At 33.9% G+C, this 17,546-nt stretch overlaps 2 protein-coding genes across 2 annotated transcripts; one reads left to right on the plus strand and one right to left on the minus strand.

Annotated features, from left to right (window-relative positions):
• Positions 1-569: 569 nt before the first annotated feature.
• Positions 570-6,990, plus strand: LOC146533626 (cilia- and flagella-associated protein 45-like). The gene is made up of 12 exons (XM_085194431.1): positions 570-693; positions 1,275-1,467; positions 1,964-2,162; positions 2,428-2,563; positions 2,845-2,980; positions 3,377-3,512; positions 3,587-3,765; positions 4,208-4,357; positions 4,630-4,734; positions 5,136-5,215; positions 5,871-5,967; positions 6,835-6,990. The coding sequence occupies exons 1-12, from the start codon at positions 605-607 to the stop codon at positions 6,913-6,915; spliced, it is 1,581 nt and encodes a 526-aa protein (XP_085050557.1). The 5' UTR covers positions 570-604; the 3' UTR covers positions 6,916-6,990.
• A 375-nt stretch (positions 6,991-7,365) lies between these two features.
• Positions 7,366-17,544, minus strand: LOC146533627 (uncharacterized). Its single transcript, XM_085194398.1, has 7 exons — positions 17,316-17,544; positions 17,078-17,199; positions 16,510-16,594; positions 10,611-10,673; positions 9,593-9,771; positions 9,324-9,424; positions 7,366-8,699 (listed from the first exon to the last, which is right to left on the minus strand). The coding sequence occupies exons 1-7, from the start codon at positions 17,395-17,397 to the stop codon at positions 8,495-8,497; spliced, it is 837 nt and encodes a 278-aa protein (XP_085050524.1). The 5' UTR covers positions 17,398-17,544; the 3' UTR covers positions 7,366-8,494.
• Between the last annotated feature and the right edge of the window lie 2 nt (positions 17,545-17,546).

Consider the following 17,546-nt stretch of genomic DNA (forward strand, 5'->3'; position numbering starts at 1 on the left):
TTGAGGTTAATGCTGTTAGCCCTATTGGCATTTACAGCGACACCGAGTGGGTAAAGAAGAGGCTCTGTCCCTGAAAAATTTGCAAGCACCATGTGGCTGCTTGTGAGGATACCGACTCTGGTAAGAGCGTTAATAATCATAAACATAAGCAAAACTTTCGTTATTTTATAAAGCCTTGACAGGGCTCCAGATTCTAGTCTTTTTATATAATTTTCCTAAAAACATAGCAAACCATGTATATCGAAAGTTAAGTATTTTTGTACAGCACTAGCGAATTGACATTGTCATTTATTAAAATACATACAAGAATTAAGCTACGGCATAAGCTTATTCATCCAAATTATAACATCTAATAAAATTACTTGCACATTATTCCTTTTTTACATTTTAACAATATTGATTAAATATTCTTAATATTTTTGCATAGATTTGTGTTGAATAATTTCCTCACGACACTCTTATCGATATAATAAATTTTACTTTTTTAAGCGATCTTATTTACTTTGTTACTTAGTGACACGAACAAGACAATTGACTTAAATACATAATTTTTTAAAATTGTTATACAAATAATTAATATAATTTATAAATTTCAACGGTAAAAATGCCGAAATTCATAAAAGATTTACACGAAGGTATAAAGTATCATACCATTAGTAAGGGTAGCGAACCGGGGTGCTATCAATTGCATAGGTAATTTTAATCTCTTAAAAAACCTTATTTTAAGTACGTTATAAAATAGTAAAATCATTATTTAAATACTGACTACCGCTAGGTATAAAGCGTGAAATTAAGTTAAGTTATTATTTAAATACATATTTTTTCAAATAGTGAAAAAGAAGCACGACGTTGACTTTAGTCACTCGACACGCAATGACTCAAGAATTCGGCGTAAAATGGAGAACGGAATGTATCAACTCTTGGTTCCACCATCTGCTGTGCTGCTCCCTGCTGTGTTCGGTCCGATTTTAATCGAGGCCAGTCATGGCGACGAGGCACATTGCTGAGACTGTAAACTAATTCTCACTCGTGAAAATGAAATATTCAATATTTTCATCTCTTCGCTCTCGTGTCGAGGGAAAGAGCGGCGTTGAGTTCCGACATTCAACACGCAATGCCTCCAGAATTCAGCGAAAATTGGGGAGCGAAGTGTCTCAACACTTGAGTCTCATGGCGTTCAGTTCCGCCACCCAATAGAGTGTAGAACACTAATACTAGATTTTCGCTGCCTATTCTAAAAAAACCTAAAATAAATATTTTAAATTAAATTTTAGACCATCGCAATGTCGTCTCAAGTTCCCCATTACAAAGAAACGTATCCACATATGCGAGGTTCCGAAACACGAATACACTTTGGTACCACAATTGACAGGCTGGAGGACCTTGTTGATACCAAAACGTACACCTAACTTTTATCCAGCTGTCATGAATAAGGAAGATTATGAGAGATTAAAAAAACAAGCGAAGGTTAGTTCGATCTGTTGGCAGAAGAAACTTACTTATTTATTCATCGTACGGACGCCGGGTCCATCGTGTTGTACGGTGACAAGTTTGGAGTGCCTGGGAGTTCTGACCGAAGTGGGGATTTACGCCCGATGTTAATAATCAATCCTAATCCATAAATTGCAACCATAGATTGAAATAAACAGAGATGGAGGACGGCATGCAGGTTAGTGATTGGATAGACATGTCAAAAAATCCAAGATTGACGTTAACTGGAGATCGGAGATACATTATTAACATTGGGCGTTAAACGATATAATTACATACTATTATTAATTTGCATATATTTAACAATTGCTTGTTGTGTGGTTACACACCTTCCTTGGATTTACCAGACTAGAGAAATGAAAAAATTTCAAATCATTAAATGTTACTGTAAGAATTTTCCCAACAGATTTACTCTGGTTCAGTAGAAAAATAAAATAGAATACATATTATATCAACGTTAATATGTCCTCAGATAGTTACTCAGGAAGAACAATTACAAGCGATGCACGCTCAAGAAGAAGCAATACAACGGGCAGCGAGAGAATCTGAAGAGAGGAAAAAGAAATTAAAAGAACAGCTCATGCCACAACCTGGCGCTGAAGCCACAGGTTCTACTGACCCTGAACTGCAAGGGCCAGACCAAGCTGCCCATACGTTGTCGCGTGCTGAAAGTATGTAATGATTAATATATATCACATCTATCACACATAGCGGAGTAGGCAGATGGAACCTAGGGACCTATTTTCCCCTAGTGATCCACCGAATTCTCAAGTCGCGTTTTGCCTCGGCACCAGAGTGAAGAAATGAAAATATAAAATTATTTCATTTCCTCAAGTGGGAATCGAACCCATAATCTGTCTCGTTTATAGTCATATGCTTGTCCTATAAAATAAAATTAGTTTTAAGCTTCTCATGTGTTGAGGATGTTTTTTTCAGTCCTCAGAGCGAACAGCATGCAAGGACCACGTCTCTGCAACCGCATTATCTTGGCTTCCAAGTGCCACGCCATCCGCGACGCGCAGATTGCTGAAAAAGATCTTCTAAAAATTGAGTTGGATGAAGAACAGAGAAGGTGAAAATATAAATATGTTACATCTAAAACTAATATTTAACGGCTTTATCGGGTTTGGATTGGAGAATCTGCAGTAAAGTACTCGTAACTTAGGATTAAAAAAATAATTTAAGAAATTATATTACACCCGTATTATTAGTTCAAATATTGCTTATAAAAGCCAAGTCCTATAACTATTAAAAAAATGACTGTATACAGCCACTATATGACAAATTAAATGCGATATAAGTATAGTAAATATCAGTATCAGAAAATATCCCTTAAGTTTTCTTATTATTTAGACTTGATGCGATAATGGAAGAGAATCGCCAAGCGGCAGTGAAGAGAGCTGAAGAAGATGAAGAAAGAAGGCATCAACTGCGACTCCAAAACCTATCGGCCTTAAAGGAACAAATAAAAGCACATGAAACTGCTAAGGTTACTATTATCGATTAGGACATTGATTATATTATTTGTGTATTTTAAATATCCAGATGGACGTAGAGTAGAGGGCACTTCAGAAGACCTACACAGTAACAGATTTGTTCAAAGTTAAAGTCCAGGCCTCCCCTTGAAAGTATCTCTGAATGCCCATGCATACCTATCATTACCATCATGAGAAGACTCCATATTCATAGCGTTAATAGTCAAACGCGGTGGTTATGGCTGTGATCTCTCGTAACTCAGGAGAGTCAATTATTTTTCCACTCTGATAAGAAATTTACCACTCAACACGTAGAACGCAGACGGAATATTTTAACACTAGGTCCTCGTTGCGTTGCCTACGAAAAAGATGAGAAATAATAGATATACGTATTTACATTTTTTTTCTAGATAATGGAGGCAGAGCGTATTGAGGAGGAGAGTATTAGAGTGAATCAAGCAAACATTGCCATGCAAATCGATGAAGCTCAAAAACTAAAAGAGAAACACGGCAGACAGGCAAAGCTGAAGGAAATACTGGATCAAGGTACGAAATAGGTACGTGAAAAATTATAATTTGTTCAAAGTAATAATTTAGTAAATTATTTAATAACACGACAGGTAACGCCGAGCTTTTGTACTACAAGCAGTTGCAGAATGAAGAAGAACGCATAATGGATCTGCGAATCGCTAACTTTCTTAGACAAAAGCAAGAAAGGGATGCAAAGAACAGGGCTGAAGCTGAAGCAGTGAAGGCCGCTAAGCAGAAGGGCATCGATCACATTGCTAAGGCACAAAAGGTACTTTATTTAGTTTCATATTGTGCCCCGCACACAGCAGGACAGGTAGAGGGATCCTGGTGTTAAAACACTCCGTTCCCCACGCATCGACTAATTTTCGAGAAATTGTATGACGACTGACGAGTTACCTTTTCGTTCACGCCGGATCATTTATATAAGATTTGTCTTAAATAAATCAAATTTTATGGGTTGAATAGTATTCAGAGTAAAGTTAATAATTCTAATATTGATATTTCTGTAATTTAATTGAACAAAGTGTAGCATTGGCTTGCACTACGCTGCATTCAATGCATTAATAAGCGCATAATTGAACATAATAATTAAGGAAATAATTATTTATTCAAATTCATTAATATAATTTAATTATGTATCGTAACCCTACAGTCATAGTTAACGGTACAAGGTATAGTTCTCACCTTTCATTACGTTTAATATTTATTAGGCAGAACAAGAGTTAAAAGAAGAATTGGACAGAATACGCAATCTGAAAATTCAAGAAGACGTTGAAAGAGAGTATCGACGCAAGGAGAAGGAAGCCGCTATCAAACGTAACTTGGAAATGAAGAGATTGCACGAAGCTAGAGTACGACAGGTGCCTACTTAATATAATCTTTCTATATATTTACGGGAAAAAGGTAATTGTAGGTATAATAAATAGTATTATTTTGTGTATTCACATTTTCTTTTGTATCTTTTTATGTTACTTGAATAGTATATGACCTTTTTTATAATAATTGCAGTTTTTTTTACAACATAGGTATACAAAATAGCTTTTGTACAAAATAACTAAATGTGTAGAAAACAATATATTAATATATATTTTAAGCCAATTACATAAAGTAATAATAACTATTTTAATTTCAGATTAATGACATCCATCGCCTCATAGCACGAGAAATAGCCAAAGATGAGCAAAGTTTCAACAACGCGGCGAGACAGAATGAGGAATTTATTCAGAAAGAGAAACAGGTGCCTACTTATTTCATACACTTTATAATGCAGCCCAAATTCTAATATTATACTTTTTTAGCTTCACATTATATCCTGCACTGCACATCCTCCTCTGCTAGGTAGGCCGAGAGAACCAAGGAATTCAGTCTTAAAACACTACGTTTCCATTGAGACACTTCCGTTTCCCGCTTTCCGCCGAATTCTAGAAGCATTGTACGGCGTGGCGGAATTCAACGCCGCGTTTTGCCTCGTTACCGAAGAAAAGAAATGAAAATATTAATTATAACATTTCCTCAGGGGCAAATCGAACCCACAACCTGTAGCTAACACCTATTTATTTTGATAAGTGTTATTCTGTAAAATATTTTTAGATGTAAGTACTTTTAACTAAGAATATACGTCTTCTGTCTATTTTTTAGTTGGAAGAGAAACGCAAAGCCCGCGTCGAACGTCACCGACAAGAAATTATGAAGCAAATCAACGATAAAGAACGCGCTCGGTGATTGTTTAATTATAATTAATTATTTAATTAGAATTAAGTATTTAATTAGAATGATCCAACGATACGGCTACTTGTCCTCTAGTAACCGAACCCACTGTTTTCTCTAATCACTTATCAGAACATTATTTTATCGTCATTTGCAAAGTGGGCGCAATATAATATTTTTTAACAAATAACCGACTTCAACCGAATCCCATAATCATCAGAACCTAACCAAACTCTCATCAGACTACCCTAAAAGTGTATCCTTTTTCAATAAAAAAAGAATAATCGAAGTCGGTTGGCGTTATTCGCCCATTTGTTACAAACTTAATTCAAATTGACAGCTTTTGAATAAAAAAATAATCTTCAAATTCGGTTCAGCGAGTCAAAGGTTCTGAGGTAACAACCTTAAAAAAATAGTAGAATAGCATTACTTCCAGAAGTCGGTTAAAAATGAAGGTCGTATCTATTAAATAAAAATAAAAAAATAATTGGAGAACGTTGATGTAGTACCCACTTATCTAAAAACCTAGCATCAAAAAGATTCTTCTACATTTATATTTTATACAAATTCCACTACTTCCGTATTAATAACAACATTTTATCTAATGATAACATATGCTTTTATCTCTAAATACAGGTAACTGATAACGTTATTTCATAATTTCAGCGCTGAATTGCGGGAGAAGGTACACAACGAAGGCGTCGCCCTCCGCATGGAGCAAGAACAGCAGGAGAAGTATGAGAGGAGAGTTATCAAACAAAAGGTATTAGAAAAGAGATGTTAAAGATTGTTGTCATATTTTGACACCGGCTGCCGCTTGCATGTTTGATTGAGTCTATGTACATACGACTCGTTATTCATAGGTGGTTTTCCTATGGTTAATTATTTATATTTATTAAGATTGAGTCAAGAGTAGTCCAGCTGAATCTTAATAATATGTAAATATTTTTATGACCAACTTTTAATTATTTTAATCTCTTAGATTAAAGGCTGCGGCCATGGGCGTATCTAAAGATATTTTGTGGGGACTGAACTCTACCTTTGCACCGATATATAATTTTTCAGGATAATTTAATGTTACTAAAATTTCTGGGGTGGGGTACCAGACTTCTGGAATAGGCACGGACCACCCGGCCCCCCCTATTCCTACGCCCATGGCTGCGGCTGTCCATGATTTCACATCGGGTATAAATCAAAATCTTATGTTTCCGAAGACTAATAGCTGTATACCGAAACAAAAAAATGTTCCCATTTCCCTAAATTTATTGGACTAGTTTCTCATTCTCATACTTTTATTAATATTGTTTTATTGCCGTCGTGACCGTGGCGCGATGGCAGCAGTATGTCGACTGTAATGACAATTATGAGTTCGATTTCCACTCGGGAGAATGAATTATATTAATATCCTAGCTTTGATAAAAACATCAACCGCCACGTTCAGTTCCGCCATTCAACACGTCCCGCTGACTATGTCCTAAAAGTTGGGCGATGGGTGGGAAACATAATATAAGGTTCCTTAGGCCTAGTCTACTTAAGCAAAATCGTCATCTAATATAAATTTTAATATAAAATTTCATTATAAATATTTTGAGATAGTTTATAATAGATAACTAAAATAACTCTTTTTTAGGTGTCAGAGATGAGACAGCAGAAGGTATCTGAGAAATATGTTAAAGAAGTAGAGCAAACACTTGCTAAGCACAGCTATTGATGTTGGGAAACATCATTTGGATACTGTTGTCAAAAATCATATTCTTTTTAGTATAGTACATGCACTGAGATTTTACCATGTAGTCTTTTTTTCTATACCATATTTGATATATTGACTACTCATTATTATAAAGTGAATAGTGTTTTTTTAATGCAAAAATTTGGATAGTAATAAAATATTAGATGCCTAATAAGCTTTTTTATTATTTATTCTGATAAAAAGATAATATAACTATGAACCTTGATGAAATAGACAAATTTTAAACTATTTCAAAATTTATGTTAAATAAAATTATTGAAATTTAACCTCATAATACCTCAAAAAAAATCGTTGGTAAGAATTATAGTTTAACAAAAACATAAAAACTGTTTCGATATTCTAAAATGAACATTCATAATTCTCCTACAATATGTATAGTAAAAAATATATGACAAAGAAAAACTACAAAAATATATGCAATATTATATTTAATTACGTTATTGTATTCTAATTATTTAGCAAACAATAAATCATTATATCATAAAAGAACACATTACCAAGTCTTAAAATAAAAAATACAAAATTAAAGGTAAGACGAACACACAAACAGCCATAACAATAATAATTGAGGTCACAACATTCACAAACATTCATTATTCAAAAAAAAAACAAATATTTTCTTAACTTCATACTGTATCCCTTATTAAGCAGAAAAACAGTGCAAAGGCTCTCTTGGTCTTTGGACATAACAGAATATCTTAACACCAGATTCCAACTGCTTATTCTGCTTACAAGCACAATGCAGCATGACGCAAAAAAAGGATACAAATCAATACAATTAAGTTAACTAATTAATTCATTCCACCTGTATAGTGACAAAGATGTAGTGATGGAGTATTGTGCCAATAGTGATGGTAGTGACAGTACAACTAACACTAAAATGTTTACTATCACTATGGATATTTTTTTGTTTTCTTTGTAAACTGCAAAACTTTGCCTTTTCTGTATCCAATAGTACTCTCTCCCTCAACTGGAATTTTCCCCAAATTACTTTTGCCATATGCAATTGTTTTGAAACACTGGTATCCATAAATGAAAAGGGTATGTATGATTGGGACTGACAGTGTTGTTCAGTTCAGTTTTTAGTTTATGGCGTTTCGAGCGTGCCAGTTGAGCACTAATCACTTCGCCAACGTCACGTTTTATGGAGAACACATGAAGATTTTACAGAAAATATTACACAATAGGTGAATGCATGTCAAAAAGAGATCCAATTAAAATACTGCCTTCACACAGTGTTTTAACAAATAACATGATAGTGTTAGTTGTTAAATAACAATAATATAATTGTTAAATGACAACTCCTTACTCCCTTCCTCAGCCGTAAAATTTTCTTCAAATTACTCTTTTATGTATTCAACAAATGTTTTTATTAATATTCATCAATAAACATAGTTCTTATAAAACTAACACTGTCACTAACACTATCAACCATAATTCTTCTAAATGGAGAACAATTTCTCTCATGTATTCAAATTAAATAAAGCATTTGCTTTGAAGTTACAAAGTTCTCTTGACACTAACAATATCATTGACACAGTCAATCCTTATACTTCACTTCCTTCCCCAGCTTGAGAACCTTTTCCAAATTACTTTTCAATGTATTCAATTGATCTAATACTGCCGTATCCATTAATGAGAATGGTATGTAAGCTTGTGATTGTCGAAGCTCTTTGGGCTGCAGGGACAGCATTGTGCCATCATTGAGAAGGATGTTGCAATTTGCTTTTTCGTGTGGTTGCATTCTGCACAATTAAATTAAATTTATTATATTTATTTAAAAATAAAGACCTACCCACCTAGGGTAGAAACTATTGCTACTGAAGCTAGAGAAAGAGGCGATAATAAGAGAGAAATATTTAATACTTTTATTTCCTCGTTCCAGTATGGAGGTAAAGCGCGGCATTGAGTATCGTTACTCAACACGCAATTCCTCAGTAGAAAGTAGGGAACCGAGAGTCTTAATGGGAAACGCAGTGCCTCAAAACTAGGTTCCTAGGTTCACTCTATCCTGCTGTGTGTGGGATACAGAGTGAGACTACAAAATGTGGAAAGACTAGATTAATTTTCTTACATACTTATAAAGTCTTTCAAATTGTAACCGGGTTCTTGGTCCTCTCTGTATTAATTCGCAAATGAGTCAGTAATCGACTTCAAGAAGAAGATAGCGATGGTTTCTTTTGAGTGGCGATATAAAGAGAACATAAATTCACACATGAGATCACGCTTCCACACATGAGATCATATATTTTTTTCCATTCATACCAGTAGTTCCTGAGATCAGTGCGTTCCACCAAACAAAATCTTTCGCTTTATAATATTAGTATAGATATAGGCTATAAAATCTAATAATATTTTTTTCAACTTACGTGCATATACTGGGCACCATAACGGGTGATCCGGTCATGGACACCACCATCTCCCCAGAGCGGGGCTGACGCAGGACCGTGAGAGGAGCACGTGGGTTCACCTTTAAAAAACAAGAAAAAAAATTGATTGCAATTGCAATTGATTTGCCGCCGTGAAGTTAGGCATTCTAAACTTTTGCCCATTGTACACTCGGGAAGAAAATCATCAGGTTCCCTCCTGCCTACCTGGTTTTGTGCAGATACAGCGTGAATATGAAAAAAAAACTGACCTTAGGCGTAATAACGGGGTAATTCACCGCCGACTGCTTGTTATAAGCGGGTGTTCTGAAAACTGAGCGGGAACGTCGTCTCTGCCCTTTGGCAGTACGGCTGCTTGTGGCCGTCGTGCTTGTGAGACGAGACGTGTCCGCCGAACGAGACCTATGGGTGCGACTAGATGATGGTGGAGCTGGGACATGAAAAAAAAACAAATATTTATTATTATTATTATTTATTTAATATTTTATTACACCAACTTAAACATAAAAGAGATACAAGATAAAACAAATGAAAAATGGTGTGAAGCGGCCTTATCACCACAGGCCATGCAAGCCTTACCATACAAAAGATAAAAAAAACATAAACATAATAATAATCATAATCATCATCATTATACAATTTCTTTTTAAGTTGACGGTGTACCCCACATATAGAAGGGTGGCAGAGGGAACCTAAGGACGTATGTATGTATAAATCTCTCTCAACCCTAGAGATTAACTTAACTTTTAAGATAATAAATAATTAACAGATTATTAAAACGACATATCAAGATCGGTCCCAGAGTACAGGAATCGAACCCACAGCCGCATTTACAGCCGCATGAAGGCCTCATCATTTTATTATATATTCTTTATATTTTTTGTAATGCTATAAACGACCACTAAGTTGCAGATTCAAATTTTATTTGATGAATATCCCATAAATGATCAATCAACACATAATTAGCTAAAAATGAAGTACAGAGTGACGTGTCACTAGGTATTCTCTAAATTATCATTAAATGAAATACTTAAAACTACACTTAAATTAATAATATTATATTTACAAAGCTATATTCTTACCTAATGGTTCCATTTAAATGACTAATATAAATCTAATTGCCTAAGCTAAAATTTGCCTACAAAAAAAAAATAAACTAAGAAACAAAAAAGAATAATCCTAAAACTAAAGTAATGATATAAATAAATGGCACGATAAAAAGACATAAAAGACAGTAACAAGCAAGAATAGAAAGCATAAAATACTCACCTTGCACTGTATTCTTAACGCCGCGTTCACTGGAGTCCTGGGATGAGTTCTCCGTTAGGTACCCTAGCCCAGAAAGCCACCCAAGTTAGTTGAGTTGTATGTAAATGTTAGATGATATGAGCACGATTAATAATAAAATAAAATTGAATAGCAACATAATAAGAAATATTGCAATATTTAGAGAAAACAATAATGTTGTTGTGACTGTTTTCTTAGATATTTCTCTTTCCTAAGTGTGGAATATCACTTTAAAAATGTTAAAATAATCAGTTCAGTAAAGACTTACACATCCATGCCGTTTTTGTTTGTGTTTTTTCTTAAGTAATTTATTGTTTTGTGTTAAGTGTAGTTTAGTCTGTCTTATTAAGAGCTTGTTGGTTGGTGCAGTCATCAGGATTAGAAGTATCCCCTACTCTAATGGATGTTTCAGTTCAGTTCAGTTTCAGTTTCAGAGAGATTTAAAGGTAAAGGTTTGTGTATCCACTTATTAAATACTAATTAATATATCTAAGTGTGGTTATTTTTTTAACTTTTTAAATTTTTAAGATTTTTATTACTTATTTTATTACATATCATATAATTTTTTTCGCGGGTAGACGCAGAAGTGACTAGACGTATTTTTATTGCTCCTAATTTTACTTATTAACTAAAATAGTAATAAGTGTGCATATGTGTTAATAGTTTGATACGTGTGTTAAGTTGAACATTACTAAACTTTCTCACAAACTTTCTACACTATATAAGTAACAATGGTGACACCAGTGGACCAGCTTTTCAAGAGTATGGAGGAACTCTCCTCTATGTTTTCTACACGAATGGGCGAGTTTGAAAAAAACTTGTCTCAGCCGGGTCCTGCAGCAGCCGCTACCACCATAAAGGCTTTATCTACAGAATTTCACTCCTTCAAGGCTTTTGTTTGGAAGACACTGAATTTACTAAAATCACAGGTGGAACTTGTTGTGCTTGGTATGGACCGCCTGGAGACACAGTCCAGACGAAAAGTTCTTCTTATGCATGGTGTAAAGGAGGACAAGGATGAAAACGTGATGCATAAAATAATTGAAGTGTTATCCGGCCAAATGAAATTGTCTGACGTGAGGCCTGCAGCTATTGAATCTTGTCACCGACTGGGCGCTAAAAAAGACTCTCCTCGTCCCATCCTCGTTAGATTTACTAGTTTGCAAGTCCGCTCCAACGTGTGGAGGGCTAAAACATCTTTGAAGGGTTCTAAAATGACAATTACCGAATTTCTAACAAAATCACGCCAAGAGGTATTTATAGCAGCTCGTAAGCATTTTGGAATCAATAAATGTTGGTCGGCTGATGGCATGATTATTATATTAATGCCAAATAAAGCTAAAAGTAAGATTTCTTCTCTATCTGAACTAAAACAGTTAATGCATCGATGTTCTGATATGAAATCAGCTGACGACAATTAAACTGGCTGGATGTGATTTGCTTATACCAACGTAATTTCCTCGGTTTATACTTAATTGCTGATGCAATAACATATTTTGTTACATATTTATATTTTTTTTTTATTTTGTAGGGTACATTCATGTTCTCGTAAGATTCAATCTTAACACGTAATAATTTTGTTTTTTTTTTGTTCTGTACCATATGTAAGTTTATTTTTGATTGTTGGTATTTTTTTATTATGTCCCATTGTGTTTTTTTTTAATAGTTGTAAATGTAAAATGATAAAATTATGTTATTTTTTTTTCTTAGTGTTAATTTTGTATTCAGTCAACTTGTGCACATGGATCAAATTTAATTTTAATTTTTGTGTTATCTTTTTTTTTTATTATTATTTTATTTTTTTATTATAATATTTGTGCCATATATATATATATTTATTATATACCTAAATTATGTTCATTGATGATGAATACTTTTCTTGCTCTAACAGTGATTATGACAGCGCTGAAAGTCAAAATCACTCTTCACTTTCTGATTCCGAACCACTTGTAGATAAATTGTCTAAGACCTTCAACAACCCGTCTAATACTTTTTCCTTGGTGCATATCAACGCTCAGAGCATTCCTGCTCACTACTCAGATCTTCTCGCATCCTTTAGCTCCGGCATAGTCGATTGTATTTGTATATCTGAGACCTGGTTAAACCCTTCTCTTTCCTCTGTTAGTTACAGTATCCCAGGTTATCAGCTGTTTCGCAATGATCGTACTTTGCAAGGTGGCGGTGGGGTCGGTATCTACCTTCGCAACAACATTACTGCTCGTATTATTGCCTGCTCCCCCAATCAATCGACAGGAACCCTAGAATATATTTTTGTGGAAGTAACGTTAAACCATAAAAAAATTCTTTTAGGGACTTTATACTCCCCAAATGATAAAATCAACTATTTTAGTGCTTTAGAAGGTGTTCTGGAATATCTTTCACCTCAATACGAGCATGTAATCTGTACGGGCGATTTAAACACTTGTCTGTTAAAAAATGATTCAAGATCTAATTTATTAAAAACATTATATGATACCTACAACTTACACATTCTTCCGATGGCGTGTCCCACCCATTACTTTCCTAACTGTAGACCCTCTCTTATTGACCTCATCTCTGTCTCTAACCCTAATCTCGTTGTTTCTCATGGGCAAATGACAGCTCCATTCTCTTTTCATGATTTAATTTTTCTTACGTATAAATTCCGTCCTCCCAAGGTTAGAGGTAAAATACTTCTCCAACGCAATTTTAAGCATATGGACCTTGAACGCTTAAGGGAGGATGTGAGAAACATCGACTGGTCACCCATAATGTCATCAACAAATATTGACAGTATGGTAAACTCTTTAACTACTGAACTGATTCGCATTTACGACAAACATGCCCCTGTGAGACCGGTTCGTATGAAGCATGCGCCTGCTCCCTGGCTAACACCTATTATTAAAAGAACGATGTGTAAACGTGATAGAGCTAAAACTAGAAATAAAAAATATCCTTGCCAACAAAACCTAGCTGCATACAAAAAATTGCGAAACATTTGCAACAGAATGTGTAGGGATGCTAAACGCCGATACATTCACACCACTATTCAGAATCTCAGTCAAGCGCAAGTTTGGAGATTCTTAGAGTCGTTCGGGGTAGGCAACACCAAGCATACTCATTCGGTATCATTGGATCTTCATGATTTAAATTCATCTTTTACTACACCCCTATTAAATTTAAGCCCTTCAACTAAATCTGAAACACTGTCATTTTTATCTTCTACTGTCCTACCTGACTCTACATCTTTCTCTCTTAAAACTGTAACTGAAGTTGAAGTCAAGAAGTGTATCAAGTCCATATCCACTAAATCCTTTGGAAGTGACTGTATCAGCCTGGACATGATCCTTCCTGTGTTGGAATACATTGCTCCAGTGGTCACCCACATTATTAATTTCTCACTGACTTGTAATGTTTTTCCCGCACAATGGAAGTATGCTTATGTCATTCCTTTACCAAAAATCTCCAATCCCTCTAGCGTCACCGATTATCGTCCTATATCTATCCTTCCAATCCTATCCAAAGTCCTAGAATCCTTAGTAAATAATCAGCTGTATTCTTTCCTTTCCTTTAACAACCTACTGTGTCCTTACCAATCCGGTTTCCGATCCTCTCACAGCACGGTTAGTGCGTTGCTGAATATCACGGAGGACATTCGATGTGCTATGGATAACACCAAGCTCACTGTAATGGTACTGCTGGATTTCAGCAGCGCTTTTAACTGTGTTGATTTTGATATACTTCTGGGCTCTCTTCGTGCAGTTAACATCTCTTTTGAAGCCTTAAGCTGGTTTCGCTCCTATCTCTTAGGTCGTCAGCAATGTGTAAAATCTAATGATGTCACATCGACGTGGTTAGATATCACTTGTGGCGTTCCTCAAGGCGGTGTTCTTTCTCCACTTCTATTTTCTGTTTTTATAAACAATATATCTAGAGTCATTTCTTCTCCCTACCATCTGTATGCGGATGACTTGCAATTATACCGGCATTGCTATGTTAGCGATTTGCCTGGGACTATTGCAGCTTTAAATAATGATCTCGCTGCTATTTTTACTTGGGCCGAATCTGTCGGACTGTTAGTAAATCCAAGTAAGTCACAAGCAATTATCATTGGAAGCAGCAAACTTAGACAAAAAATAAATTGGAACTCAATGCCGAAGATCCTGTATTCAGGAGTAGTAATCGAATATTGTAACAGAGTAAAAAATCTGGGCCTAATTTTTGACAGTAACATGTCCTGGGTACCGCACATTAATGATGTCAGCAAGCGCATGCATTTCTCCTTTCGTTCTCTTAAGCGTCTCCAATACTACCTACCTCATAAAACCAAAATTATGCTTGCACAATCTCTTCTCTTACCTATCCTCGACTACGCTGATGTATGTTATTTGGATGTGACCGAGGAGCTGCTTAACAAATTAGAGCGACTCCAAAATCTTGCCATACGCTTTGTTTACGGTTTGCGTAAGTACGACCACGTCTCCGAATTTCGAACTCAGCTCAAATGGCTCCCAATTCGACTTCGCCGAGATATGCACGTCCTGTCACTCCTTTTTAAGATCCTTAACTACCAGAATTTTCCTTGTTATCTTCGATCCCGCTTTGACGTTCTCCCTATCCCTACACGCTCAAGGAGGTCTGGTGTCATACCGACACTTAACGTACCTAAGAGCAACACCAAATTCCTTCAGAAATCCTTCTCTGTATACGCCGCATCCCTTTGGAACCAACTCCCTAAAACTATCCAGAAAAGCCCTTCCATAAAGTCCTTCAAATCCCAATTAAAACTACATCTCCTTGCATCGTTAGACAATTAATCTTTTTTTTTTTTTTTTTTTATTATAGTGGTTACTTATATTATCTCTCCTCATCTTATATAGTGAAGCTTAATTTTCTTTTTGTTCCTTTTTATATAGGTATATATACTTTATGTATTTATTATATAGTATATATGTATTTATATTTAGATGTTATAATAAATTATTTATTTTGTATAACTATATTTATGTTTATTTATGTGTATGTCATGCCTAATTATTATTATTATTTTTTTGTATTTATTATTACTATTAGTTTTATTTTATTGTTTATCTTGTTTTTGTCTTTCTCAATTTCCATGCACTATCTTGTCTTTCCCGCTACTTTGCACTTATCCACTTCCACGGGTTGACTGGAAGAGATCTCTTCTAGAGATAAGTCCACCGTTGTGTATGTCTTTTCTTAATGTGTGTTTTATTCTGTGTTAATTTAGTGCAATAAAGAATCTTATATAATATTTATTACATAACATATCAATATATTATTAAACATGCTATACTCATATTATCGGTGCAATGAAATATTGTGTAACAAAGGATAAAATATGACAGTGCCAAATAAAAATAAATGAAATTAGAAAACACTATTTAGTAATAAAAAGAAATCATTTAAAATATAAGTATAAGTAAAATTAAAAATATAATTATGTCAGGAAGTTTTACAAACAAAATATTGTTTTTATTGAAATTTCTTTTTATTATTCTATTAAGGAAGATTTTTTTTTAATAAAAATTGTGTTTTATTCAATCCTCTATTTACATAATTTGTTAAATAATTGACTATAATACAATGAAACATTAATTTAAGAAATATGTAAATTATGTAATGCTAATTTATAATTCTACATCTGCATTTTATGACTTTAGAAGACCTTAGAGGTATTCTAAAGTTAAGTAAAAAGCCAAGATAATAAAGGCTTCATTATAAAACTACTTTCTACTTGACTTATGCATTTATGAAAAATATTAACTAACTAAAAGAAATTACAAATTTAAATTATATTTCATTAAATTGAATGAAAAAGCTACACTTTGGTTTAATATAATGCCATCAAAGAATAATAAAACTATAGAAATAATCATACCATCGTCATGTGATGCTGATTGAGCTGAATTTCTTGTTCTAGATCTTCTAGTGCTAGGTGGTTCTTTGAAAAACAGTTCGTTTTTCTAAATGAACAAAAATAATAAATATACTGTTAATGGTACCCTCTTTAAAGAACAATAATAATAGTTCTGTAATACTTAGCAATTTTAAAGTGTAGGTTTATTGCGGCTTACTCGAAGTCAAGTGCTTTGATTAATTACCTAGAGCTTTACTCTAGGTAATTAATCAAAGCACTTGACTTGGATTTTTCATCATTAAACATTAAAACTGTACAAAAAAAAGCAAAATAACCAAATTAAGTTCATATAAGTTGTTTGTGTTTGAACCTAATTAAGTTTGTATACAATAGCCAAATGTTTATAAATATAAACTTATTGAAATGATTATGAAACTCCTGACCCTTCCACATAATATTTTATTAATGTCTTCTTTAAGTTTATCAGCTTAAAGTAATGATTTTAAAAATGAAATGTTTATGATGTTTTGATAACATTGTTACAAGAGTACTTTTTTATTTTAAAATAATTGAAAGTGCTAATACTTACCAATTCGCCGACAGTTTTATTTATATAATTTCTACTGATAGAGCCCAGCATTTTAAAGGCTATATCGAGGTTTCTTAACTCCATATGGGCGCGTGCGTCGATTTTCTTTTTTTGGTCAATCACTTGAAAATGATACGAAATATTTTAGTTTTTTTTATAATTATGAGAAATTGTATAGGGATTTTTTTATATTTGTGATAATTATTAGATCGAAGATGTGAAAATAATAAAATGTTACCTAATTTGTTTAATTTCTTCAATGTATCATCGTCTTCACAAATTTTCTCTTGTTTTCGTAAAGGGCGTTTTGTGCGTGGCATTTTTAATATATTGATTAAAGTAAGAAAATTATAACAATTGTACAGAAAGAACAATAAATATAGTAATAACCCGCAAATATACAATATGTTCCTTTAACAAAATTAAGTAAATCAACATTCAACCGACATTATTCGATTTGAATCAACAG

The sequence above is a fragment of the Heliconius melpomene genome, chromosome 12, assembly GCF_056956725.1.
Source record: "Heliconius melpomene rosina isolate 202511_hmr_F chromosome 12, ASM5695672v1, whole genome shotgun sequence".
Taxonomy (NCBI): domain Eukaryota; kingdom Metazoa; phylum Arthropoda; class Insecta; order Lepidoptera; family Nymphalidae; genus Heliconius; species Heliconius melpomene.